At 46.8% G+C, this 26,370-nt stretch overlaps 1 protein-coding gene across 2 annotated transcripts in view; it reads left to right on the top strand.

Annotated features, from left to right (window-relative positions):
• The window catches only part of LOC126541654 (uncharacterized), a 66,170-nt gene that overhangs the window by 30,641 nt on the left and 9,159 nt on the right, over positions 1 to 26,370 (top strand). For both annotated transcript variants that reach the window (XM_050188508.3, XM_055076822.2), the window contains 8 exons: positions 1,918 to 2,263; positions 3,855 to 4,075; positions 6,438 to 6,741; positions 8,023 to 8,312; positions 9,866 to 10,147; positions 15,656 to 15,859; positions 23,462 to 23,598; positions 24,317 to 24,438. In XM_050188508.3, the coding sequence (XP_050044465.1) occupies positions 1,918 to 2,263; positions 3,855 to 4,075; positions 6,438 to 6,741; positions 8,023 to 8,312; positions 9,866 to 10,147; positions 15,656 to 15,859; positions 23,462 to 23,598; positions 24,317 to 24,438 (1,906 nt within the window). The remainder of the gene's footprint in view (positions 1 to 1,917; positions 2,264 to 3,854; positions 4,076 to 6,437; positions 6,742 to 8,022; positions 8,313 to 9,865; positions 10,148 to 15,655; positions 15,860 to 23,461; positions 23,599 to 24,316; positions 24,439 to 26,370) is intronic.

Raw genomic sequence — 26,370 nt, 5'->3', positions numbered from 1 at the left:
AGAAGAAAAAAAAATCGCATTCGGCGCGTTCGGCTTGCTCCGCCGGCCGCCATTTTTGTTTTGGTGTCCCGCACCCGCATCCCGCAGCAAACGCGGGACGAAAAAAAATTTTTTTTTTTTTTTTTTTTCGGGAAATTTAACTCGCGTAATGATCGCACCCCTGAATTTGCGTCAATTTTTCTGACAAAAAAGTGCGATCATTATGTGAGTAAATACGGTATTGAGGTTGATTAAGCTGAAGGTGTTTTGCCTCTCAGCTCAGTGATCAAAGCTTCCGTTCCGTATGGAAGCCAAAACGTTTAAAATTTTTTGACAACCCCATTTTGGTCGGTGTTCTGTATTTTATTCCTATTATACCAAGGATTGTATATGGGACCATAAATTAGGTATAGTTGTCTTCACTGTAATGATGTTTGACTATGTTTTTTAGGTGTTTCCAGTAAGAATCTTGGCTCTAAGTCAACAAATCACCTTTTTGTCTTACCGCAACACTCCTCAATTGCATGAATGCTTTCCCAGTCAACATGACCTCCTCTCAACTCCCTAGCCTTTCTTAAAGGGACACTAAAGGTTACTATTAAGTCAACGTGGACTGTTGAAATACCATCACAGAAACCTCGAAACGCTTGTTTCGTGCCAAGGAGAGACTTATTTTAAGAGAAAATGCGTTCTGAAGCGTCCGCGTACCGCTAGCGCAGTTCAAATCGCCCGCCCTCCGATCGAGGAGCACTGACATCATGGTCTCATAGTGACGTTGCGCCAACGGTGAGTAGAACGGCGTCCGCAGACGGCGCTACGGCTTTTCTGCGCAAAACGCAAACGCGCGGCCAGAAACAGAGCCAAGACAGAGCCGACAGCAGAGCGAAAGCGGGAGTATGGTGGCTAGCGGAAGGAGAAACGAATTACGTCGCACATTACGTCCCACGGCACACGGAGAGTCCGTTTTCGTTAAACTATAGGCTGCGGCGAGCTCGCAGCGTGGTCGGCGTGATCTGTGAGAAGTGACGAGCCTTTTCGCACTCGCAACAGGGCATAAAAAAGTGCGAATCGACGCAAAACTCGACCTAGAAACGTGCTTCGCCACAGCCAGGGCTCAATACGACCCAAGCTGGCGCGACCCAGATGTCGTTTCCCGCACCGCCACCAGGCGCCGCTACTATACCTCAAACTCCAGCGCAAGACGCCCATAAGCTGGTACTTCATTCTATGGCGCAAACTTCGACGCTCGTCGCAATGGACCCTGACACCGACAGATTGGCTCGCGATGGTGGGCTCAACTTCAGCGATTTGAGCACCGACGAGCGCGACCTGCTGCTGAGGGCTCGCACTGCCGGCGTCGTTGCGTACTACGACGGCGGCCTCAACACCGGCTCTCCGGAGCGGGAAAGCAACGAGGGCTTCCCACGACATCACATGGACGTGGCATTCTCGCTGCTTGTTCCAAATGAAAGTGTCGCGAGCCAGCAGAACCCTCACAGCACGACGCGATAACGAAAGTACTGAAACTCCAAAGCGTGCGCAGCGCAGAGTCGAGCGCGCAGAGTCGAGCGAAAACGAAACCTTTCGAACACCCATATTACTGAAGGGTAACGTCAAAATGTTATCTTTTTTCTTAGAGTCGAATAGACGTAGACAAGTAGCATTTTTTTCCGTCTTATAATCGAATGAAATGATATTTTTAATACGAGTAGTTGAGTATTAGTAACACAAATTATGAGGAGTCCTTTCGTCATCGGGCTAGTACCGGAATGTCGATGGGGGGTCTCAAATCGTGTCATGCATTTACCTCAATTTCTCGGTTACTAAAGCTCTGTTCGCGATTAAATTGACGCCTTAGACGTTCTAGAACATTGCTCTACCACTTTAACTTGAGTTTCTGGTAACCTTTAGTGTCCCTTTAATTGCCATGGAATGCAGGTACGCGACCACTACCCAGAGGTGCACTCCAAGACCGTGCGACTTGTGGCCGAGTCAGCGGTGACAGAACTGGCGTGCCAGTTTTACTGCAGCGTGTGCTCGTGGGCCTCTCCCAGCTTTGAGCAGCACCACAGCCACATGAAGGCAGCGCATCGCATGCAAACATACACCTGCCGCTACTGCGGATACTGCACACCAAGGCCGGGCCGCCTGCGTTTCCATGTCAAGCAACGCCACCTGCAAGACCAGCCGGGTCCGCACCTGCAGTGCTCGGTGTGCTCTGTCTACGTGCACGGCCGCGAACGCCTGCACAAGCACATCCTGCTCTCACATGCCGTCCAGACTGGTAGGTGCCCATCGCAGTCCCAACTGCTGAAGGTTTGGCGACGCTGTAACCTTAAATTTCGAAAAAAAGCACGTTGAGAAATATCACTGAGCAGGGTGCCTAGCAACTGAGAAAACCAGGAATTATCAGGGATGTTGAATAGTCTAGAAATACTCAGGGAAAACTCAGGGAATTTGTGCTTCTATCAGGGAAAATTGGGAATGAAAGTCGTGCTAATGCTTGCTCAAGTAACACAGAGGAATCGTAACGAATCGTCATTGATGCCATGTCATTGGCTGGAGGAGTTGCGAGTGTACAGTCAATGACCAATTTTCCGGACGCCTGATACTTCGGATGGCTTTGCGGCACCACCTTGTACACCATATAGTCAATGTATACGAACGTCTGAAATTTCAGTCTTAAGAACCCTTCACCGCCTCATTTTCTGGACTTTTTGCCTTGATTGCAGGCCCGAAACGGCATTAGTCAATGCCATCACTGCCACCATTTTGATTATCTCGCCGCCTCAAACAGGTGCTCTTGCACACAAATCTGCTGGCAGCCGGAGCCACTACCGTGGCAACTCTAGGCCTAGCTGCTTCGACGTTCGCTGTTAAGCTCCTTGCTCCTTGGCATAGTGCCGTCGGAAGTGTTCTGCACGCTTTTAGCTGGCGATAACCCAAACATGCCGCCACTCCCTGCGGCAGGTGGTTCACTCCCGCAGCATCCGGCATCGCCCATCAGCTCGATTTTGTTTCAGTTTCCATCATCATCTCAAAACACTACACTATAGGAAAATGACAATGCTTCTCGGGGCAACTGGAGTGCCACCAGCTCAACACGTGTTGGCATCTCATCCCACAATGATTCGTGCAATGTTTCGCCTGACATACATGTCAACTACTGTTGGAGTCTTGTCAGATTTTTTAGTTTCTTCGGATTGTACGTTTCCCTGGCTAGTACATGTTTTCTTGCATTTTCTTTCTAAAACACATGAGAGGCATGGGAAAGTGCTCGCCCATCTAAAGGAAGGCTTGGGCAGACAGCCGGCATGGCTGGGTCATCTTTATAACGAATCCCGCCGCCATGCACAGGCATTGCCGTGGGAGGACTGGTGCTGTACTACAGCCATGTTTTTGCTGTAAGCAATTGACCAGGCTGTTTGTCGTACCCGCAACATGGCGGCATTTGCAATAATGTATATTTTGGCGGTCATGCTGGTTTCGTTCACAATAAGTGAATGTTCATCTTAAGTGAGGGGTGTCATATGTGGGGTTGACTGTACTTCATTTAGCCCACCAGAGGCTGCTTCCTCTAAGGCATATATTGCTGTTTTCCTTAGCTGCAGCCTACTCGACTAGTATTCTGTGATGTAGCAGACAATGCAGAGTAGGTTTTGGCAGTTCTTCAGAATCCTGCAATGTGGAGAAAATGTCATGAAAGAGAAAATTGCCATAGACAAAGGAAACTCATAGACTCAGAACTCATGCAGGTTTCCTTTGTAGTTTTGTGCTATAGTCACGTGGATTACAATTTTTCCTTTTGGTTGGGTGTTAGTGAATGCTGAGTGCAGTGACACCTTGTGAGGAAAAGAATGCTGTGGCATGTGCAGGTCCACAGACGTGGTCATGTGCCAAGTGCCTGCAGCCCTGTGGTAACTCTAAGGACCTCATGGGCCACATCAGCCGATGCCCGCTGCTGCGAGGGGAGAAGGGCAAAGGTCGTGGAAGCCTGGGCTCCAGCCTGGGTGGATCCTCAGGGGGACCAAAGGCTAATCTCTTTTACAAGTGCAACCACTGCTCACTCACCTTCACCTCAGAAGAAGAGATCAAGGCAAGAATCCCATTAGAATCACTCTCTTGCACTTGAAAACGTTGAGAGCTGTAGTCCATAATAGGCCTGATGGGAACTAGAACTGGCTGTGGGGCATTTCTTTAGTGCAGTTGCCCACAATAATGCATACATGCTGCGTCGCTGTGGATGAGTCCCATTAAGTACCCGTGCAAGTAGTTTTGCTTGTGCTCCCTACATTGTTGTCGTGAAGGATGTTTAAACTATACTGCATGTCTTATGAAGGAATATGCCAGAAGGAATGTGCATGGCACTATTTCTTTTCTTTTTCTTCTTTTAACATTTATTGATTGAGCAATGTTATCATACTTAGCATTATTACTACATGACATAAACACTTTTTTTGTTCTGTGTCATAACATTGCAATACTGTTGATGATGCAAGGCCCAGCATTTCGAGATCAACTTTAGTAGCAAATATATCTTATGTTTCTCTGCCTTCATACTTGCAAAGTGTCATCCTTTTACATGTGATACATGCGACAAGCATGTGTTACAGTTCGTGGGGGTTCCACTCTGCGTGCGGCTAGGGCTGAAGGCGAGCTCCGGATCTAGCCCCACGCAGTCGCTTTGTGTTACTCCCCAACCCGTAGCGCGGGAATCGCGGCTACGTCGGGTTCGAACGAATAAGGCAACCAGCGGCGTCAACTGTAAGAACGTTTATTGCTACCGGCAATAAAGAACACTGGCAGAGGGACGTCCTCTCTGTAATAGTAATAAATAGGTTGGCCTCGTTGCCCGGGATAGTCAGGCAACGTGGTCACTCACGGGTAGCGGCAGGTACTCCAGTCCGGCAGGTTATGGGTCCGGCCTCAGAGAGAGAGGGTCTCCCCCGGTCGCGCTGTTTTGTACCTTTTTACCTGGGCGAGGGGAATGTCCTCCTCGCCCGTCAGCGACCTGCTCGCAAGTCGGAGAGGAAGGGCGCGCGCGCGTCGCGAGAGCGAGGGAGAATCGGGAGAGGGCATAGTGCGCCTCTCCCCCGTCTATGCCGGCTCTCGACGCGACGGCACGGGGGAAGATGGGGGCGTGTGCTCCCCACAAGTTTCTACAACTTAAACATACATGTGAATTCTCCTTTAAGCAAACTAAACTCTGGCTAATTTAAAATATAGCAGAACCTCATTGATATGTTCCTGTTTGTTACATTTTCTGGGCTCTTATGCTCCTACGCACTGATCCCACTTACTTTCCATGGGGCACGTTAGCTTCCCATTTGTTATCTTTCCCTTCCCGGTTGTTAAGACTAAGAACTGCGACAGCACACCAACAGTGTGACATTGTCAAGTGGCGCCTACATTGACCACTGCATGTTGCCTCCAAAAACTGCCACATAACAGAACCACGTGTGTTCTACTGAAGAATCACAATTGCAGGGTTCAGATTGTCACTGGTCACCAATCTCAACACGTCCCAGGAAGTCGAGAGTCAAGAGGAGGTCGATGAAGACACAAGGGGTTGCCCTATACCCATTTTTATGAGGGCTGTCTTTTCAATACCTTATGCAGTTATTTTGATAGGCTGTGTGAGAACTGAAAAAGAGGAGACTGCTAGTAGTATATTATCAATCAATCAATCAATCAATCAATCAATCAATCAATCAATCAATCAATCAATCAATTCCTTTGAAAAGGAGGAGTATGGGACTAAAAGCTCGAACAGCTAGACGACGTCCCGACCCCTTACAAGTTGACAGTACAGCAAGATGACGGCCAGTCATACATAAGAATTTCAAAGTGGACAAGCATAATGAGTGACAAGTAATACAGAATGAAAGTAACAAAATGGCAAATGACAAATGGCAAAAGCAAAATGGTAGTAAAATTATCAACAACATGAAACAGCCCAAGGCTGTTTGACCCAAGTGCTAGGTGGAACTAACAAGCTTCAATAAGTGTGGTTCGTGGCTACAACTGCTGGAAAAAGTCCTTAATTTTCAGTCTGACTGCCAGGTAGCAATAACAAGCTTGATTGAGCTAGTTTTCGAAAGTTTGTTTTCAAAAGTTTTCAAAACTTCAAGCAAAGTTTTGTGTGAGGGTAGCTCTTTGTCTCATCAGCAGTACTGCTGAAAGCGTTGTCGGATGTTATGCTTTCCCATATTATGCATTCCTTTTCCATGGTCCCCTACAAAGTCTATCTACAGGGTTCTACTGTATCTTATAAGTACTTGCTAAGTGTCAGTGTCATCCTTTTACATACGAGATGCGTGTGGTATACTTTCTGCACATTCAAAAATACTGTCTTAGTTCTCCTAAGTTCTCCTAAATACTGCACTAAGTTCTGGCTAAAACATTGTTGGGCACATGGTGTAAAGGTGTCACTTCTTTCTTTCTGTCACATGTTGCAGAAGCACATGGCAGATGGGGTGCATCTGCCTGTGGGACAGACGACTACCACTGGTCAGTCTGTAGTGCCAGGAGTTTCTGAAGAAGGCAGTTCTAGCGCCACAGGCGAAGGTGCTCCTCTGGAGTTGTCCGGAGGCCTGGAAGCCGGCAGCAGTGAGGACGACGGCCTGGCTGGGTCGTCGAGCACATGTTTCCTATGCTGCATGCGCTTTGCCAGCGCCCAGGCCTGCCAGATGCACCAGCACCATGTGCACATGCGATGGGTCAAGCGCGGACTGCCGGACTTCTCCAGCGAAGACGTCCAGAGTAAGGGTTCTGTGCTTGCACTGTCGATTGTTGGTTGTGGTTGCTTCAGTTGCACCATAGAGTTTCTTTCTATTCTAAGCTGAATGCCTAGAGGGAAATTTGGTGCCTCTGTCTGTGCTAGTTTCTGTGCGCTGTGATGCCATTGTAATGCTAGGATATGGATGGTTTGTCTTGTGTAGAACTTGGCGTGGCCTAAAAGGCTGCTCAGATGTAAATATGTCCTAAAAGGAAATCTTCATAAAATGTCTTTGTGCTCCTGTAATACACATTGACACAGGAGTACAAATGCAAAAATATTGTATCCTACCTTTTTTTAATTAGTGAGCTGCCGACCCTTTAACTACAGTGTGGTGCTAGACTATCCCAACATACTAAAAGATCGCTAATTGCATCCTCTTTCAATATGACTCAAAACATGAGCCAAATGGAATTCAGCCTTCTGGAGTATGGTTTGTTTACAAGTAGAGCTTCTGTACAGAGTAGAGTTGTGCGGAGATTTGTCATGCAGCATGCAAAACAAACTAAAGTTCTGAGCGAAAGCCACATGTCATGCTCACAGGAGCCAAGCTCGTCACAACACCAGCAATGAGTGTGTAGTCAACCTCCTTTATCCAGGACGCTTGAAGGCCACTCCAATATGAACTATGGCAGTTATTCTATTTTTTTCTCAACGGATGGAAATTTCCCATTGCATATGCTCAGACATCGCCTAATGCATGATTCTTTGCTGCGCACAGCACGATGGTGCACAATGAGCAATCCTGAACAAGTAAAAAATATGAAAGAAAAAATTAATTATCAGGCACTTTTTGCACCGATAGAAAGAAGAAAAACAGGACCGACCAATTTCGGATGAAGTTTTCGAGACATTGGCCATCAAAGAAGGTACCAAACTGTGGTGACGTTGGCACCGCTACCACCAGGTTTGGTTAGCTGTGCCTTAGTAGCAGCTTCTCCATGCTGCATGGTTGGTTCTGAACCATGTGACCATGCTCAACAAATAGAAGTGCGGGTGGGAAAGGAAAAACAAATGCACAACCTCAATGTAAAGTATCAAGTATCAGCTGCTCGCCACTGCTCACAGTCAGTTTTCTTTGGTGTCGGAAAATTGCTTTCCATTCTAAGAAGTCAGGGTAGGTTTATTGAAGCTGCCAAGTTGCTGTAAGATTGCAAGAGATTTCTGCTCCTTTCCTTCTGCTGTGGCAGGAGCTTGCTCAAAAGCTTGGCTTTCAGTTTTGCTGGGGCAGTTTGTTGAAGCTTTGTATGCTGTGCTGCTTGCAGACAACCTGTACAACATGCCCATGGTAGAGAACAACAGTGAGACAGAGCTGACTCAGCAGCGGGCTGTGGAAAGCATCACGCAGCAGCCCGGCTCTGAGGAGGACGCCACGTCAACAGCACCCACTCGGGAGGCCCCCGGCAGTGAAGGCTCAGTCACTACGCTGGCTGAAACAACCAAGAAGGGCCCAGAGGAAGGGACAGACGATGGGAAAGGTGGTGCTGGTGGCACCCTCAGCTCTGCTGACATCCCTTCGGACGCCAAACTTTTGGAGTTAGGCTTTCCTACAAAGGTGATTTGGTTTATCATATATATTTATTTACAAACACTGCAGGCCTATGCAGGAAAGGATACACAAGATTAAACTGTGTACCATTATTGAATGTTCATTCAAAGGACTTCTTGTTATGAAAGAAAATTAAAGCTGCAGCACAATGATAATTATTGAAGGTACAAGAAAAGACAGGAACTGCACGTAGATTTTAGTATGCTTAAGTGAACGAGAAGAGTGCTCGTGTATTTTCATTCTGTGTTACATCCTTGTTTCGAAGTACGCTGCCATAATCCGTCGTGACTAACCAACTAGCCCACCAGTACCTCTTAAGCAAGAAGGGGCACCAAGGAGTTCGATTTTCGTTAGTCACAGTCATATGAAGTCAACATATCATGAAGCCCAGGAAAGCACAGGGGAAATTATTTGTAAGGGGGGACATGGGGGGGGGGGTTGTTGAGATAACTTCGTTATTTCTTGATCAAAGCTTATGAAACTGCATATGCTCATTCATTGTTTCGAGTTGATTTTAAGTATCTAAATATATTTTGCATATATATAGTAGTTGCTGAGATAATTAATAATTACACTCTATTGTTTGTTGAAACAATTAAAGTTTACCTGCTAAAGGGAAAGTTGCAAACAACCTATAGTTTGAATACTAGAGTGCATAAGGATGCCAACAGTAGAAACAGATTCAAAATTGAAAAATTATTTGTCATTTTACAGCCCATTGAAGTTCTGTGTTCACAGTATCAATAATAAGAGCAAATGTAAACGTAAACAAAAAAATTTGGAACTGAAAATAAAAAAAAAAAATCTGCTATCAGCGTTGCATTCTCAATACATTTAGCTTTGTGCCGTGAAAGAAATATTAGCTCTAGCTGTCCTAGATCCAAAGATATTTATACAGCAAACAAGCAAAGTGACCAAGAACCATGTTTTGAGAAAAGGAAAAAAGAAAAACTTTGCTCAGTGCAATGCCTAGACAATGCTATTTACATATTTGTGAAAATTTTGAAAATTTCTGAGATAATGCATCGGACACTGTAGAACCCAAAAATAATCTTTAAAAAGAAAGGGATTTTTTCCTCGATTTTTCGGTCTCTAAGACCCGTGTCCCCCTTAATTGAAGTGTACAAATGATAAGCTAAAGGAGTGAAAGTGGACAAAAAAACAAACAAACTTGCAGCCGGTGGGAGCCGAACCCACACCCTCTGCATTGCGTGCATTGCTCTACAAATTGAGCTACAGCGGCAGCTGTTCCCACTTCCACTTTCTTGGGTATTCATGCATGTGTTCAATATCTAATCCGAGGAGTGTTAACCATCCAAACCCATGGCCATGGTGGCTGATGTGGAACATCCTTTTGACAGAGCATTAATTTATACAGTTGTTACTAAAAATTCGGCCCCCTCAGCTCTCCTTATCCTTCCCACTCTACGCTGCAGGCCGTACAGGCAGTGGAAAGCATGGTTCTTAAATTTAAGACATGTGGTTGTGTGTGTTCTTTTTTCTCTCTCTCTGTTTAAGTATTGATTTGGAAGCCGGCACTTGTTTCATTTTGTGTGCAGGTTGGCCACTACTGCCACGTGTGCGACGCTGTGATCAAGAGTTACGCCCTGTATTATCTGCACATGCACAACCTGCACCGACTCGAGAAGCGCTTCCAGTGCATCGTGACAGCTTGCGGCCAGACCTTCACGTGTCCCAACGCATTCCAGCGCCACTCATTGCGTCACAACCAAAAGTCTGACAGCTTCTGCTCCATGTGCGACATGGTCTTTGATGACAACGAGCACCTTCAGGACCACTTCCTCAGTGCCGAGCACGCCAACAAGTACATGCGAGTCCAGGTGAGGCGTTTAAAGCAGTGTTCGCGGTCTCATTGTCAAAAATCTTGCTATGAGCTAATTAGTTTTTCAATTGACCTGACCTAGCACTAAATTTGACCCTGGCTTTAAAGGGCATCATATTGGATGGCTCTGTAGTCTGTGACGATCACACGAAGCCAACACACAATGGAGCCAAGGAAAGCATAGGGTAAATTTTGTTTTTGTTTTTATTGAAGTGCAGAAATGATTAAGTAAAAGGAAATGAAAGTGAATAAAAAGAGAACTTGCCGCAAATGCAAACCAAACCTACATCTTCGCAGTGGCAAGTTATGAATGAATGAGAGGCTTCTCTGCAAAAAAAATGTCTTTCACCTGGCCTTCATTGCTCTGTGCTTCAAGAATAGTTGCTTGACAGATAGAACTAGCACAAAGAAATGTCGCTGGAACTGTTCATTAGCAGTGAGCAATCTGTGGTCGCATGCCATACACACGATGAACAGCCAAGATTGGCAGGTGTGATGTCGAAAAGAAACTGGCTCGCTGCACAGATAGACAGTTTGAATAGGGATTAGAAGCAGGATTTTCCTCATATCTCATCCGAAGAGCCTCCTAGCCAAACGTGTAACTTCCCCAGTGCAAGTGCGTGCAGCAACTGAGAATGCATGAATTGAATAGCACCACTTGCACATGAAAATGTGGATAAACTTGCACTTCACTAACAGAAAGGGTGAAAAATTTCATGCTGCTGCAGTGACTGAGCAAGGCAATGGTACGCGCATGAATACCAAAGAGAAAAAAGGAGAGGGTTCTTTGTTGGCATTGCATGTTCTCCGTGCACGCTGGCAGTAGCACTGCAGAAGTCGCGGGGCGCCTTTTTCATTGTGGGGTGCTGTTGTCGTCACGACGATTGCATTCATGAGGCTGGCATAACGCACAGCTTCAGCCACTGCCGGGCCTGAATCGCCCGTGCTGTCGCTTTCCGTTTCATTTTCATCACTGTCACTAGGCGACACTTCGGCAACAACAGAGGCAACAATGGCGAAAAGTCGAACATCATAGCCAACATCTCTTCGCAGTCACAGCAGCGCTGCTGAGGAACTGCTTCACATTCCAAATGCCATACACCGTGGTCAACAGTAGATCCCTGTCGTGTGCCAGCACCAGTGTCACGTTCGATAGCACAGACGATGACCAATTTTTCTTCTTTGCTGAGCACGCAGCGTCTTTTTTTATCCGAGCTTCGGCATGACGCGAGTCGTTGTTTGCACGACGCCACAACGCTCTCTTGGCTCTCTGGCACGGCACCAAAATTATGTTGATGTTGATGTGGCTTCACGCGCAAACGAACAGGGCGCTTGGAGGCCATTGTTCTGATCTCTGAGGCTTGTTGTTCTGTCGAGGCGCCTGATGGAGACGACGCACCGCCGTGTTTGCGTGAAGAAAAGTGAAAACACTACGTGTTAACTTATACGTGCTCAATAAGCTTGTACGGCTTATGCGGATACAAAACACATTGTGTTAAATGGCCGCTGAGTCAGGGATTTGACTTTACTACTTTTAAAACGAAACTACTGTTTAAGCAGGTACGGTTTAACGAGGTGTTACTGTAGTATGCATGTTCCCGAGACGTTCATGCTGTTGCATTCTAAACCTCATTAACTTTGGATGAATTTGTACAGAGTATGGATCCATAAAAATTATTGAGGCCTTAATTTCACATCAGATTGTCATTAGTAGTCCATTACATGGTTTGGGGCTCTTACGTGCTCATCACCAAGTGTGCTACTTTCGACATCGGTCCGGTGCACTGCCTGCAGAAGTGCACATGATAGAAAGGTGTTATGTTACAGCTGTGTGTCCCGCAAGCAAAATTGTTTCCCAGGCCCGCATAAAGGCAAAGCAGCAACAGCAGTTTTACAGTGTGACACAGTGAAGTACTGCACATTTAGCTCCCTAGACGGGATTACCAATGCAGGCTTTGAGAGGCTTCCTACAAAATTTTACAGAAATGCGTAAATTTGGGGTAAAACAGCTACAATTTGCATTGTACAGCTCTGTAAGGAATAATGTGTGTACAGCGCTCTCTCTCTATTTTTTTTTTTCCAGTCTGTCTAAAACGTAATGTGACTGGGGTGGTGGTGGTGGTGGTGGTGTAGGTGGTGATGATGATGATGATGATGGCCAGGAATGTAACTGATGGACCGGTGCTCACCACATAATTTCATAACTAATATGCCACCACATTGTACTGTACCATTTAAAGTTGTGTGCTACTAATGTGTAAACATTGCTGAGATCGTAATTATTGCAGTATGCTTGCATGTACTATTTTGGTTTTCAAAATGTCTTTTCCTCATTTTTCAGTAAATATCAAAAGGTCTGAAATCTACATAAATTGTTCTCTTTCTTTTTAGTTGTACAGATTTTTTTCTAAATTTCCTTTGCATATTGCTTCAGGTAATTTATTTGTTCAAGTAAATTATCTGAAGAGGCAGCCATTACTTGCCCTACAAACTGTAATGTTCAGTTACCTAATTGCCAAATTCTCACTGATTAGCTTTTTTATGTTTCAGTGTAGCTTTTGGACACATGTTAAAATTGTGTGATTGAAGTGATTGAAGCCAACAAGTGGTGAAATCATACCTGCTTGATACTAGCTACAGCTTTATGATAGCTGTCTCTGAAATGTACCACGGAATACAGTGTAATCTCGATATAATAAATCTCATGGAACTGCCGAAGATAATTTGTTATATTGAAATATCGGTGTATCGAAAACATGCAAATCGTCATTAAAAACTAAATTTAACAAGAGGGGTCACCTACATTTGAAAGCAGTACATCCACAAATCCGTTTATGCTTTTGATAACGACTCCACAGGATGGGAGGGAGAACATGTGTTTATCTGTCATTTCCTCCTGGTGGACACACAGCTCGTATGGACCTTGGTATTTACACGAAAGCAAGGAGAGCGCACCACGTGATCACAACGTCACGCTTTCGTTAGGCGGTGAGGTCCCCCCGAAGCTCCCTGCAGGCACAGGGGAGCATTTGCTTGCTTAAAACGGCTCCTCCATTCCCGGGGAAGTTCCCCGTATGAATACAGCTGGAGACTACACAAGTGCGTGCCTGGCCATATGTCCATGCACCATACTGGCAGTTACCAACAGCGAGATTACGTGCCACAGTTCTATGTATGTTCCATCTGCGGTAAGGTGAAATGCAATGCTGCATTGTGACAGCGATCAAGACGTGGTGATTCTTGAGTGCGTGCGGACTATCAGAAATGAACCATGCAGTTGTGTATTCTTTCAGAGTGTAGATAATGCACCTTAAGCTATTGTGCCCGCTATGCCTAAGTTCGCTAATACGCCTTCATGGCATGGCATTGATAGCTTGTCATGATAGCTTGTTATGTTCGTGGCATGGCATTGAAGCCATATTTGTTATAACCGATAATGCGGCGTAGGAGCATTGTAGTAATTCATTTATTTTACCATAGAAAACACAAATATTTGCAGCGCAGAAGCTGTTCGTTGTTACATCTGAGTACTGTTGTTAAAACCGGGATTGAATCCCGGCCACAGTGGCCGCATTTCGATGAAAGTGAAATGGTAAAGCACCCATGTGGTTAGATTTAGGTGCACCTTAAAAGAATTCCAGGTGCTCCAAATTATTCCAAAGTCCCTCACTACAGCGTGCCTCATAATCAGATTGTGGTTTTGGCACGTAGAACTCCATAACATCTCTCAAAAACGTTTGTTATAAGTCAGTTTGAATTTTGCGTGGAATTACTTTGTGCAAACATTATAACAATTATCGGTTATAACAATTTGATTTTCTTGACACTCAAATATTGTTACAAGTGGGTTCGACTGTGATGCCAGTGGCTATTAGTCAAGTTTTCAAACGAGCACTTACAGCATTCGTGTATCCGAGAACTGCACATAATGCGCCACTGTGCCTTGCCTAATGTTACCAAAAACACCCACAAATTTTATCGCTTTCTTTGTTATTCATTCACTAACTTGCTCACTGATATCAAGGTCAGGTGGCGTTTTAGCAAACCCACCTTTCACCGACGATTTTTCCCATCAACGCTTCACGATTGTGAACAATGTAGTGGGCACGATCACATTCTCGTGGTTCCAGAGAACCCTGCGGTTTGTAATGCCATGCCGTCAGTGCAAATTTGTGCAGTTTCTATTTCTGCGGGCCACCATTACTCCGGGCAATGGCTGGCACAAACTTGTGATCGCAGCCATGCAGGAATAACTGCCACTGATGGCGGCACGACCAATTTTTCAGTCTCGTAAATTGCAAATGTGCACAATATCTTGGGTTACAAATCATTATTTTGGAGGAGCTTCTTGTTATAATGCTCGTTATATATTGAAATATTTGGTGCCTTTAAATATATAGTACTGAAATATTTTTACATCAAACAATTAGCTTATAGCTGATGATATCTAATATTATTGCTAACCTAAAGAAATGGTTAATCTGAGGTTCATACTAATGAGATCTGACTGTACATTGTTTTTCTATTTTCCCAAAAGCCCCTCTCAGATTCTTCTAAGCAAAATTAACTGCAGTGCCCGTGCATTTATTTTAGGGTTTGGAGACAGATACATTGAAAGTGGTACAAGTTGCAGAATTTCTGCTCATTTTGTTTCTGAAATTGCAACAGGTGCTTTAAATTTAACAAGTTTTCAATTGCAATTATAATGCAAGTAATGTCCCAGTTGTCCAGTATTCCAACCTGAAGAGGTGAAGCAGTACTGTTCTCATCGATCATTATGTTTTTTTTTTTTTTAGAAATCTAAATTTCTAGAATGTAGATTTGTGGGGAGAGAGAACTACAAGTGGTATAATGCAACCTCCTCCAAAAATTTTAAAACAGATGTCACAGGGCTCTGCAGCAAAACTAGTAAAGCTGTAGGGAGTGAAGGCCTATTATATATAGTCTGATGTTCTTGGCGCACTGAAGTGTGTGGACTAGAGCCAGTGAAGTTGTTCCAGCTGCGCCAAGCAAGCCAGAAATCTTAGTTTATGCTACAGCTACTCAGGTGGCGCAGCACGTGAACTGTAGCGCATACATGATTAATGATCCATGGGCATGTGAGGCATTGTGACAAAAAAAGATATGCTGACATTTGGCGCGTCCAGTGTCAAGATGGAACACATTCTATTCATGCTGCTGACAACTTAATGCATCCGGCCCATTGGTTATGTCAGTGCACCGAACTAAGAGTCTCTTATCATTGTCAGTCCACTGTCACTACAGTGAGCCCATGCTCATTATGTCCGAGCATAACAGAGCTTTAGAATTGTCTTCCTCAGTTACTATAATACTGCAACACTAAAAAAATCTGTAGGGCCTGCAGTATTATCGGACTATGTGCAGTGACTCAAAGCCCCCAAATGAAAAGCTGCGCCTTCTCATCTTACTGAATTGTGCAAGCAGTGTTGTGGAGTGCTTTCACTGGCTCCCTTGATTCACTTTGAATGGTTTGTATGATGTGCAGGAGAAGTACAATCGCTCGGAGCCACGTAACTACCGGTGCAGGGTGTGTCACAGCTGGTTTGGCCTGTTTGCCACTTTTGTGAAACATATGGAGACCGAGAGTCACCAGTATCAGTGCCAACACTGTGGCCTTCTTTTCGTCCAGCCAGGGCCACGTCGTAACCACATCCAAAGTGTACACCCAGAGCTTGCGAATATCTGTGAGGTATGTCCCTTTCCCCTCTCACCAATAACTGAAAGCGTCACTATGCTCAAACACGATGTGGTAAACTGTAATTCAACAAATCCTCAGCTTGTGAGTCATACTTCCGTCGAAGGCAGCACAAACCTTTACTTCTTTTTTAATCACTACCACTATGTCTAATTCCTTTTTAGTAGTGTTTGTCACTTCATTATCATCATCAGCGTACCTCGTTTTTCATGTATGCTCTGCGTATTCACGTCCCATTTTAGTGCCAAACACAGGACGAGAGACTAGAAAGAGAAACGACAAGCACATGGGCGCATCCCTTTCTGGTCTCTTGCCTCATACTTGGTGCTAAAGCAAAACGTTAATCAAAAGAACCAACTCACCCAAACTTATTACCCACATGTTTTACGACCTCTTCAATTCCATGATTACACTTGCGAGCTCATTGTTCACTTAGTAGATCACCTGTCTTGGAATGTGGATGTTAAACTCAATGATGCTGCTCTTTCAATTCATTATTGCCTGACAGGCGGTGAGGCATCATTTTCATGTGAGGCTCTGTGATCTCTGATAAAGTCGTGATGCATCTGTCAGTTTGTCATGCTTCACTAGGCACTGGGCACGGAGAAGCTTTTACTGGTGGCACTTCCATGTGGTGGCACTGGAATGTAACAGCATGAGGCAGCCGGGCCGGGCCTAGCAGGTGCAGGTGCAGCTGTCAGCTATGTTTGTTGAATATATTCTGTTGTTTGTTCTGTTTTACACTGCTGAAATACCTCGTGGAACCCAATCTGAACAAACACATTGTGTTTTTGGGTGCACGAACAATAATACAAACATCACTGAAGCTGTTGAGGCCACTCAGCTCTATCGGTTTTTATTGCAACCTCACCAGCTGGAACGGCAGAAAGCCTGGATATGCGCTGTCTATGGGCAAACAGTACCTGCATTACTGACACTGCTTTACTTTTGTCTAGTTGAGCTAACATAAACAAAGGAGCCGTTCATTTGCAAAAGCTTCATGTTCCATGTAAATTGTGTGTCTTTGCCACCATTGTTGTGACAGCCCCTCACCTTGAGCACCAAAGGCGAACATGCGGATTTGTAGTCATCTTGCCGTCCTCTCAGCCGCTCAGTCTTCTTATTTTGGGGTATATTTTCCTTCCACACAGTCCCCAACTTTGGTTGCAGCTGGTACATGATTCTGTGTGTTCTGCACCAATGGCGAACACCAACACAGCGGCCTACTTAAACTCACCATAAACGCGGGCCTTACGCCCAGACCATACATATGCTTGCCAACGCGCAAGCTCATGCCTGTGTGCTTTGCATGTGTCGTGCCTAGTGATGAATAGCGGTCTGGATCTATGAGAGACCCATGCCAGCATGCACCCACTTGGCTCACTCATACCTGTTCTGACATCGTTTCGTACTTTGTTATTGACAATGCTTCAAATTGCCGAAACATTGATAAACAGAATTGTTTTATTTTTTAGAGTTGTTAGATCAGTGCAAAACATAAAAAAGAACATATTGTTGCGTGTGGAAAGACACGGACAGAAGAGGCTATTTACAGGCTATTTACACTGGAGCCAGGCAGCCAGGCTGACACTCGCTCGCGCCAAGTGCACCGACCAACTTCGTCGTCGTTCTCGCGGCGGCTCATTTCTTGAGCATCGCTTGAGCATATCGTAATACTACCCCCCGGCGGCAAAAGCACCGTCACGGTGCTGTTAAATATCCAAGGCGCGTGGAGAGTTGTAGGGCTTGAGTCGGGCGACGTGGACGATGTCCCGGTTTGTCACAGCGGAGGACGTAGTGGGCGTGGCTAAAACGATTTCATAGGTGACATCGGTCACTTTGCGGAGCACGCGATATGGGCCTGTGTAACAAGAAAGGAGTTTTTCACATAGGCCAACTTTACGCGAAGGGAACCGGGCACAAAATGGACATCACGGTGACGGAGGTCGTAGCGTTGCTTCTGCTTGTCTTGGGACACTTGTAGACGACTGCGCGCAAGTTGGCGAGCGTGGTCAGCATGGGCGATTGCATCACGGGCATAAGCGCTAGTTGAAGCTGTGGCGGACGGAAGCACAGTGTCCAGTGGTAGCGTTGGTTCGCGGCCATACAAGAGGTAAAACGGGGAAAAGCCAGCAGTTTCGATACGGGAAGAGTTATATGCAAAGGTAATGTAAGGTAGAGCCAGGTCCCAGTCACGGTGGTCGTCGGAAACGTATTTGGATAGCATGTCTGTAAGGGTGCGGTTCAAGCGCTCAGTAAGGCCGTTCATTTGGGGATGGTAGGAGGTGGTAAATTTGTGACGTATTGAGCAGGCACGCATGATGTCGTCGATGACTTTGGCCAAAAACGTACGGCCACGGTCTGTTAGCAATTGACGCGAAGCACCATGCATCAAAATAATATCATGTAGGAGGAAGTCCGCAACATCAGCTGCGCAACTGGTCGGAAGAGCACGGGTTACGGCGTAGCGGGTTGCGTAGTCCACCGCGACTGCAACCCACTTGTTTCCTGATGTAGATTTCGGAAATGGGCCATGAAGGTCTAAGCCAACACGATGAAAGGGCTCGGCAGGAATGTTGAGCGGCTGCAGGTAACCAGCGGGGAGCTGGGAAGGCTTCTTGCGTCGTTGGCAAACTTCACGAGCGGCGACGTAACGTCGTACGGAACGGGCAAGACCAGGCCAGAAAAAACAGCGACGTACACGGTCATAGGCTCGAGATATGCCAAGATGTCCTGCCGTTGGTGCGTCGTGGAGCTCTTCTATAACGATGGAGCGGAGGTGTTTAGGTACTACAAGCAGGAACTCAGAGCCGTCCGGATGAAGGTTACGACAGTACAGAGTACCGTCGCGGAGGACGAAGAGGCGTAGAGTAGCATCGGCCGGAGAGTGCTCAAAACGGTCGATGAGTGCTCCGATGTAGGCGTCAGGGCGTTGCTCGTCGGCGAAATGAAGCAGCTCGGATACCGAGAATACGCAAGAAGCACTGGCAATATTAGAGGAGTCAGAGTCGTCAACAGGGTAACGCGACAAGCTGTCAGCGTCTTGGTGCAGGCGGCCACTCTTGTACACCACGGAATATGAAAATTATTGTAGCCTCAAAGCCCAGCGACCAAGCCGACCTGTAGGATCTTTTAGCGAAGAGAGCCAGCAGAGAGCATGATGGTCAGTTACTACGGAAAAAGGGTGACCGTAAAGGTAAGGACGGAACTTCGCAACCGCCCAGACTACAGCAAGGCATTCTCGTTCCGTAATGGAATAGTTGCGCTCCGATGGTGTGAGGAGGCGGCTCGCATAAGCAATTACGCGATCCTGGCCACGCTGACGCTGGGCTAAGACGGCACCTACGCCATGACCGCTGGCATCTGTACGCAATTCTGTAGGGGCATCAGGGTCGAAGTGGGCGAGAATGGGTGGTGAGGAGAGAAGAGTAACGAGACGAGAGAAGGCGGCGGCTTCTGCAGTACCCCACGAGAATTGTACGCCTTTCTTCAAAAGATTAGTGAGGGGTCTAGCAATTGCCGCAAAATCTTGAATAAAACGACAAAAGTACGAGCATAGCCCTACAAAACTTCGAACGTCTGCGGCTGTCTTCGGAACCGGAAACTCTGACAGCGCGAGTTTTGTCGGGATCAGGCTGTACTCTGGAAGCATCAACGAGATGGCCCAGAAGAGTAATTTGCCGGTGGCCAAAACGACATTTGGACGAGTTAAGTTGCAGCTTCGCCTTTCGAAATACATCAAGTATAGTTGTGAGACGTTCAAGGTGAGTGTCGAACGTTGGCGAGAAGACGATGACGTCGTCGAGGTAGCAGAGGCATGTGGACCATTTGAAACCTTGGAGCAAGGAGTCCATCATACGCTCGAAGGTGGCAGGGGCGTTGCATAATCCAAACGGCATTACTTTAAATTGGTATAGGCCGTCAGGTGTGATGAACGCGGTTTTTTCGCGGTCCATATCGTCAACAGCAATCTGCCAGTACCCCGAACGAAGATCAATAGACGAGAAATAGCTGGAACCGTGCAGGCAGTCAAGGGCGTCGTCTATACGTGGAAGCGGGTAGACGTCCTTCTTTGTAATGCTGTTCAGATGACGGTAGTCTACACAGAAGCGCCACGTGCCGTCCTTCTTCTTAACCAACACCACAGGTGACGCCCAGGGACTCGAAGAAGGCTCAATGATGTTTTTATCGAGCATTTTGTTGACTTCGTTTTGAATTACTTGGCGTTCTGACGCAGAAACTCGATACGGTCGTCGGTGAATAGGCGTAGCATCGCCAGTAAGAATACGATGCTTGACCGCGAGCGTCTGGCCTAAAGGGCGATCGTCGATGTCGAAAATATCTCGGTAGGACGATAATACTTGGCAAAGCTCTTCAGCCTGCGCTGAGGACAGGTCCGTTGCAACCATTTTCTTTTTATTGGGATCGGCACCCGAGGCTGGCGCGAGGGGCCTGCTAAGCTCGCGAGAACATCGGTCGATAACGCTGCCATGTATTGGTCGCCGAGACAATCAACGGTGGCAAGGCAAATACCTTGCGGTAGAATTTGCTTTGCCAATCCAAAGTTGCAGACAGGCATTCGAGTGCGGTTCCCAGTAATATTAAGTATACTGTGAGGCACTGTAACGTCATACCTTATTGGAATGTCGGGCAGAGGAGTGGCGAGGTACTCGCCATCAGGAACTGGTGGGAAAGAAAACAGTTCAATGTAGGCTATTGACTTTGGCTGCAGGCGAAGAAAACCGGTGGGACGTAAGCGGCAGTGGGGTGCGTCAGATGGTTCTGCGAGCATCGGCAACTCAAGGCGAAGGGTACCGGAAGAGCAGTCAATAAGAACAGAATGTGCGGAGAGAAAATCGAGGCCGAGAATGAGGTCGTGGGGGCAATGAGCAATTACGGTGAAGAGGACTGGAGTGTGGCGGCCGGCGATGCTGACGCGTGCCGTACACATGCCGATGATAGGCACAGTACCGCCATCCGCAACGCGTACGACGCGGGCCGACGCTGGGGTGAGGAGCTTTTTGAGTCGTCGTCGGAAGGCAGCACTCATAATTGAAAGATGTGCTCCTGTATCGATGAGTGCCGTGACAGGATAGCCGTCAACGTCAAGAAGGTTTCGGTTCGTGGGTAACGTGAGCAGAGGATTTGAGGGCAGGGTCGATAATGCAGCTTCACCTCCAGAAGCTGCAGTGCCTAGTTTTCCGGCTGGATCCGGGAGGCGATAGGCGGCGAAGAGAAGCGACGGGGTTGGGGCGAACGAGACTGATGGCGTCGAGGTGAGGGCGAGCGGCTGTACCGAAGGTTCGGAGCAGGAGCATCAGCGGCAGTGGATTCATGGCGGCTGGTATAGGGAACGGAAGGTCCAAAGGTGCGGGAATAAGCGGCGGTGTATGTCCGAGGAGTTGGTGGCCATCGGTTGCGGCAGTGACGAGCGACGTGGCCGATGCGACAGCAGTGGAAGCAGATCGGCCGGTCATCAGGGGTACGCCAATCGGACAGGTTGCGGCGAGATGTGGCAGAAAAGGACTGCCGAGGACGAGGAGGGCCGCTAGAGAACCGGGAAACGTTGGGTTGAGACGTGGAACACACAGGGTTCAGACCCATGTTTTGAAATTCCTGTCGGACGACGGCCTGGATCATCGCAATGGTGGTTGCTGGCGGATCGGGAGGCGACGTGGAGAAAGCTGGCGAACAGGTGGCCTCGAGTTCGCGGCGAACAATACTGGTGACGTCGTCAGAGGTGGTGGTCTGACGTGGTCGACCCTCACATGTCGACGTAGCAGCAGTGTTGGGTAGCCGTGTGATGTGGTGTGTAATACGGCGGCTCTTAGCTTGCTCAAGGCGACGGCATTCTTTGATGATGGCGTCAATAGTCGAGACGTTGCCGAAAACAAGCAAATTGAAAGCGTCGTCGGCGATGCCTTTTAGAATATGTGACACTTTATCGGCTTCGGACATACCATCGTCAGCTTTGCGGCATAGAGCTAAGACGTCGAGGATGTAGGAAACGTACGGCTCCGTAGATGACTGTACACGAGACGCAAGAGCCTTTCTCGCGGCAGCCTTGCGCCCAATGGGGTCGCCGAACAGTTCCCGTAGCTTCTCTTTGAAATTGTCCCAACTGGTTATCTTGTCGTCATGCGTTTGGTGCCACACGCGTGGGGTGCCGCCGAGATAAAAGATGACATTGGCGAGCATAATCGTTGGGTCCCACCTGTTATTAGCACTGGCGTGTTCATAGAGTTTGATCCAGTCGTCAACATCCTGGCCCTCCAGGCCAGAGAATACACCTGGGTCGCGATGTGGGGCGACCGTGACGATTGGAGCAGTGGGACATGCCGAAGCCGTTGCAGAGGTGGGCGTGTCACCGGGAGGCATGGTGACAAGCTCGGTGTGCCGACCACTTCTGAGTTCCGTGGTGAGGACGGGGATCGCTGACCTCCACCAGAATGTTGCGTGTGGAAAGACACAGACAGAAGAGGCTATTTACAGGCTATTTACACTGGAGCCAGGCAGCCAGGCTGACACTCGCTCGCGCCAAGCGCACCGACCAACTTCGTCGTCGTTCTCGCGGCGGCTCATTTCTTGAGCATCGCTTGAGCATATCGTAATAATATTCTTGCATCACATAAATCTGCCTCACTGAGTGTTGATGGTGCTCCTTCGTAGCTGCGAAGCCAGGCGCTTGGCCATGCTAGGCAGCCAAGCACCAATATCTGTCAGGAACAGATGTCTGTGCTCTCACTGCACTTCGATGCGTATGATCTGTCCCTCACCATCTGTGCTAGTATAGGTGCGCAGACACAAGCTCGTGTAAATGCCAAAGCACATAGTATTCTGCGGGGTGTAAAGGCCACTGGCAACTGTTGTCGTTGCACCAGTCTATGTGTAATAGAACAAGAATGAAGATTGGGCTAGTTGCTAAGACATTAGGATCAGCGAAGCATAGCAAAAAGAAACAAAGTGGATAGAGAACGTACCGGCACATGTGCGATCAGCGGAGCAGTGCAAAAAACAAAGAGAGACGTATGTCTCCCTTTGTCCCTGATTGTTGTGCTGCTTCATCAGTCTACATGTATTAAATACAAGCAGTGTTAACGTGCACAGCAAAATAACATAAACTGCTGGAGTTCCATGTCTTAGCTTGCCACAGTGAGCATTGTTTGCAGGCTGCTATGGTACTATCTCAATTTGCACTTCTTCTCTTGTTTATATACCACCTGATGCCATGAATGTAACCTGCCTCATACAAGGACGACCTATCTTAAGAGTACACACATGAAAATGCCTTTTCCAGCTCATCAGGCCTTGCAAACCACAGCATGCAAAATCACTGGAAGCGCAGTGTACTCCTTCGCCCCATTGTCTGTATCACATGTCATTGCTATTACGGATGCCGTTAGCGACACTGCTGGCGCTTTATGATGGCTGTCCGGTTTCTGTACTAGGTACTAATTGTTGCTGCTCATGTTTGAAACCATGCAGTGCTTTCTAATTAGTGTTCACTTGTCATGGAGTAGTCATAATATAAAGAGATCGGTGCTGTTTTGAGGCACGCACTTGTTTGCTTATGTGTGCAATGTCTATTGTTTCTAGATTTGTGGCTCCAAAATGGCTAACTCCCAAGCCCTTTGGAGTCACCTGTCTTTGCACAGCATCGTGCACGAATGCCACAAGTGCCACCGCCGCTTTCTTCAACGGGAGCAGCTCATGGCTCATATGGAAGTTCACGCGTAAGTGCAGCCCTGGCCGTTCCTGCTTACATTCACCGACAACTTAGCTCTATATTCACACAAACAGGTGTTGACTCAAACTTACTAAACTTTACTGAACGGCACACAGTGCCAACCCTCAAGTAAAGACACTACACTTCAGTGTCGCTCCACTGTGATTCCTACGATGAGGAGTTGCTTGAGAAGCACGCCTTCACTTCAGTGCATTTGACTGCACACTGAGAGCAAGCACCCTGTTACAAAATATTCTTTCAGAAACTCTTGTAGAATGTCATTGAAGCACACTGACCACGTCATTTGACTGGCAACACTGTCATTCACTTTATTGGGTCAAGGTGGAGTGTCAGGGGGAGCGTTGCATTCTTTTCATAGATTTGCTCTCGCTAAAGTTTAATTAACTTTTGCAGTAGAAGTGCATTTTCCATCCACCGTACAAATAATGTGATGTGTAATAGCACATTGCTGCAACGCTGCAAATGGCAAAAATTACGAGATACATGACTTTGACTGCGTGTAACGAAGCCATTGAGAGACATGGGTCTCAAACATATTCAATTATTCTTGGGTGAACTGAATGAAATTTGACACTCTCCCTTTCTTTTTCCCCCTTCCGTTGTCTGTATCATTTATCGTCTCATGTAATTGAATTCGAACTTCGTTGGTATGCACACAGTTATTGTTATTGCGACTGACTTCCATCTCCGTTCTTGTCATGCAGGCCACCAACGCCTTGCCCTTGGCAGGGCTGCAACCGCAAGCTGGCCACAAAAGTGGGGCTCTACAATCACTTACGTATGCATCGTGGTGACACAGACTTCAGGTGCCTGACCTGTGGAAGAGGTAGGCGTCCTGTTGCACATGCAGTTGTCAGCAAGTGACAACACATACTGCCATTGCTTAAAGTTCTAAAGCAAGTGCAATGGTTATGCTGTACCAAAAGTTACAGCATAACCTGTCGCTCCGCAGGATTGCTGCAGAAACTCCACCGCAGTGCTTCGTGATAGCTCTTGTTGCTCAAGAAGCTGCTAAAAAATGTTTGCGATACAGTAGAAGCTTGATATATAGAATTATCAGGTGTAAAAAAATATATGCCTATATGAGCATGTAATAAATATACCGTATTTACTCTAATCTAACATGCACTTGTTTCCCCGATAAAATGGGTCTAAAAATTGCGTGCGCAATAGAATCGAGTGCGACCCAAAATTTGCGTTACGATATCGCCATCGGCATTTCAAAATGGCCGCCTCGTATGTGCTTCAAGCCTAGCTGCCACAGCTTCCTCCATGTGCTGCAGTACATGTGCTTAGGCAATGCTTCCTTTGGCTTAAGTTAGTGCGCCGTCCGTCTTCCCATTTTCTGCGTTTGCTCTGTCAGCATGGAAGTTCCGACTGCGAAGACATGAGAGTTCATCACAATGCCGCAATTAAAAGGAAAGCGATCACGTGTGCGGGGACGGACGGAAATCGAGCCGCATCACGGGCGTTTGGAGTTCCCGAAACTTGTGTGTGGGACTGGCGAAACAAGAGAGGCGTTCTACACCAGCGGCTGCTATGTACGGCACAGCCGTGTGGCCCCTATATTGAAAGCGATCTGCGATGGAGACTAGTCTACGCATCTCGGCGCACCGCGCTGTGTTCTCGTTGCTTAGTTTGCATTTAAGCGAGAGGCCGCACAAAGGTCAATTCCCTCGCTCCTGCTACCACACTTCCTCGCTTCAGCGTTTTGATAAAGAGTTTCCGCGGTCATTGAGTAAGACGTGTTCGTGTTTGCTTGTGCACGCGTGACACCATGCTTGTTAATTTAGCTAGTATGCGAATGTTTATAAGTTTATACGCCCGATAAAACTACTATCCTTACTTTTTGTATAGCTGTCTACTAATTTGCTATCGTAATCAATGCTTCGCCTTTCGGGCGAAACTGCGACTTTTTTATTTATCGCCACTTTAGTGCATTGGGAGTAATTCCTTGTTTTTTCCAAATGAGAGAAAGTTGTATTTCTGTATGAAAGAATGAAGTGCGTGGTGCTGCAAAGGACTTTTCTTTTCTTTAGGTCACAGCAGACGGGTGCACGTTACAATCGAGAGCGTTCTTTTTCTTCCTTTTTTTTTGGTCGCGGAAAATGGGTGCGCATTACAATCGAAGGCGCGTTAGAATCAAGTAAATACGGTATGCTTACAAAGAGCATTCAATATTATGAAGGTATTTTTGTGCTGAATGCAACTTCGCTATAACAAGGTTTAACCGTAGCTTTAGAGTCTTGGTTCATTCTGGAGAGGGATCTTTGTTTTTCTTCTCTTCAAACTTTGCTATGTCAAAAATGCAACCATTCTGTGAACATGTGCTGTAGTTCATTTGTAAATATTGTAAATGATACTGTTGTCTTACTTGTTATGAATGTAATGCAAAAAAAATGGATGGTGCAATCAAGTATGAGCGATTTGTGTAGGCGAGCAAAATCCACATAGACGACAAAGGCTTCATCAACTCGTTAAATCAAAGGAGGTGATTCATACATCAGTAGCGACATGCAGGCCACATGCAGGCCACATGCAGCCAAGAAGCCTTTGAGGCCTTTGGTGTCGAATGTAGATTCAGCGTCCAATTTTTAGGACTTCCTAGGGGCCACAAAAACGTCCAAAATCTTGGGCAGTCTGAAAAAAATGAGTTCATGCCTTTTACGGTCCCCAAGAACTCCAAACGCCACACACACGTCCATAATAACTCTGAGGCCCTGCCAGCTCACATATTAAGCATATCGGTGCTTGTACT

Source organism: Dermacentor andersoni, chromosome 2 (assembly GCF_023375885.2).
Source record: "Dermacentor andersoni chromosome 2, qqDerAnde1_hic_scaffold, whole genome shotgun sequence".
NCBI lineage: Eukaryota > Metazoa > Arthropoda > Arachnida > Ixodida > Ixodidae > Dermacentor > Dermacentor andersoni.
Note: the sequence above shows the minus strand (reverse complement) of the source record. Positions and strands in the feature narration are given on the sequence as shown.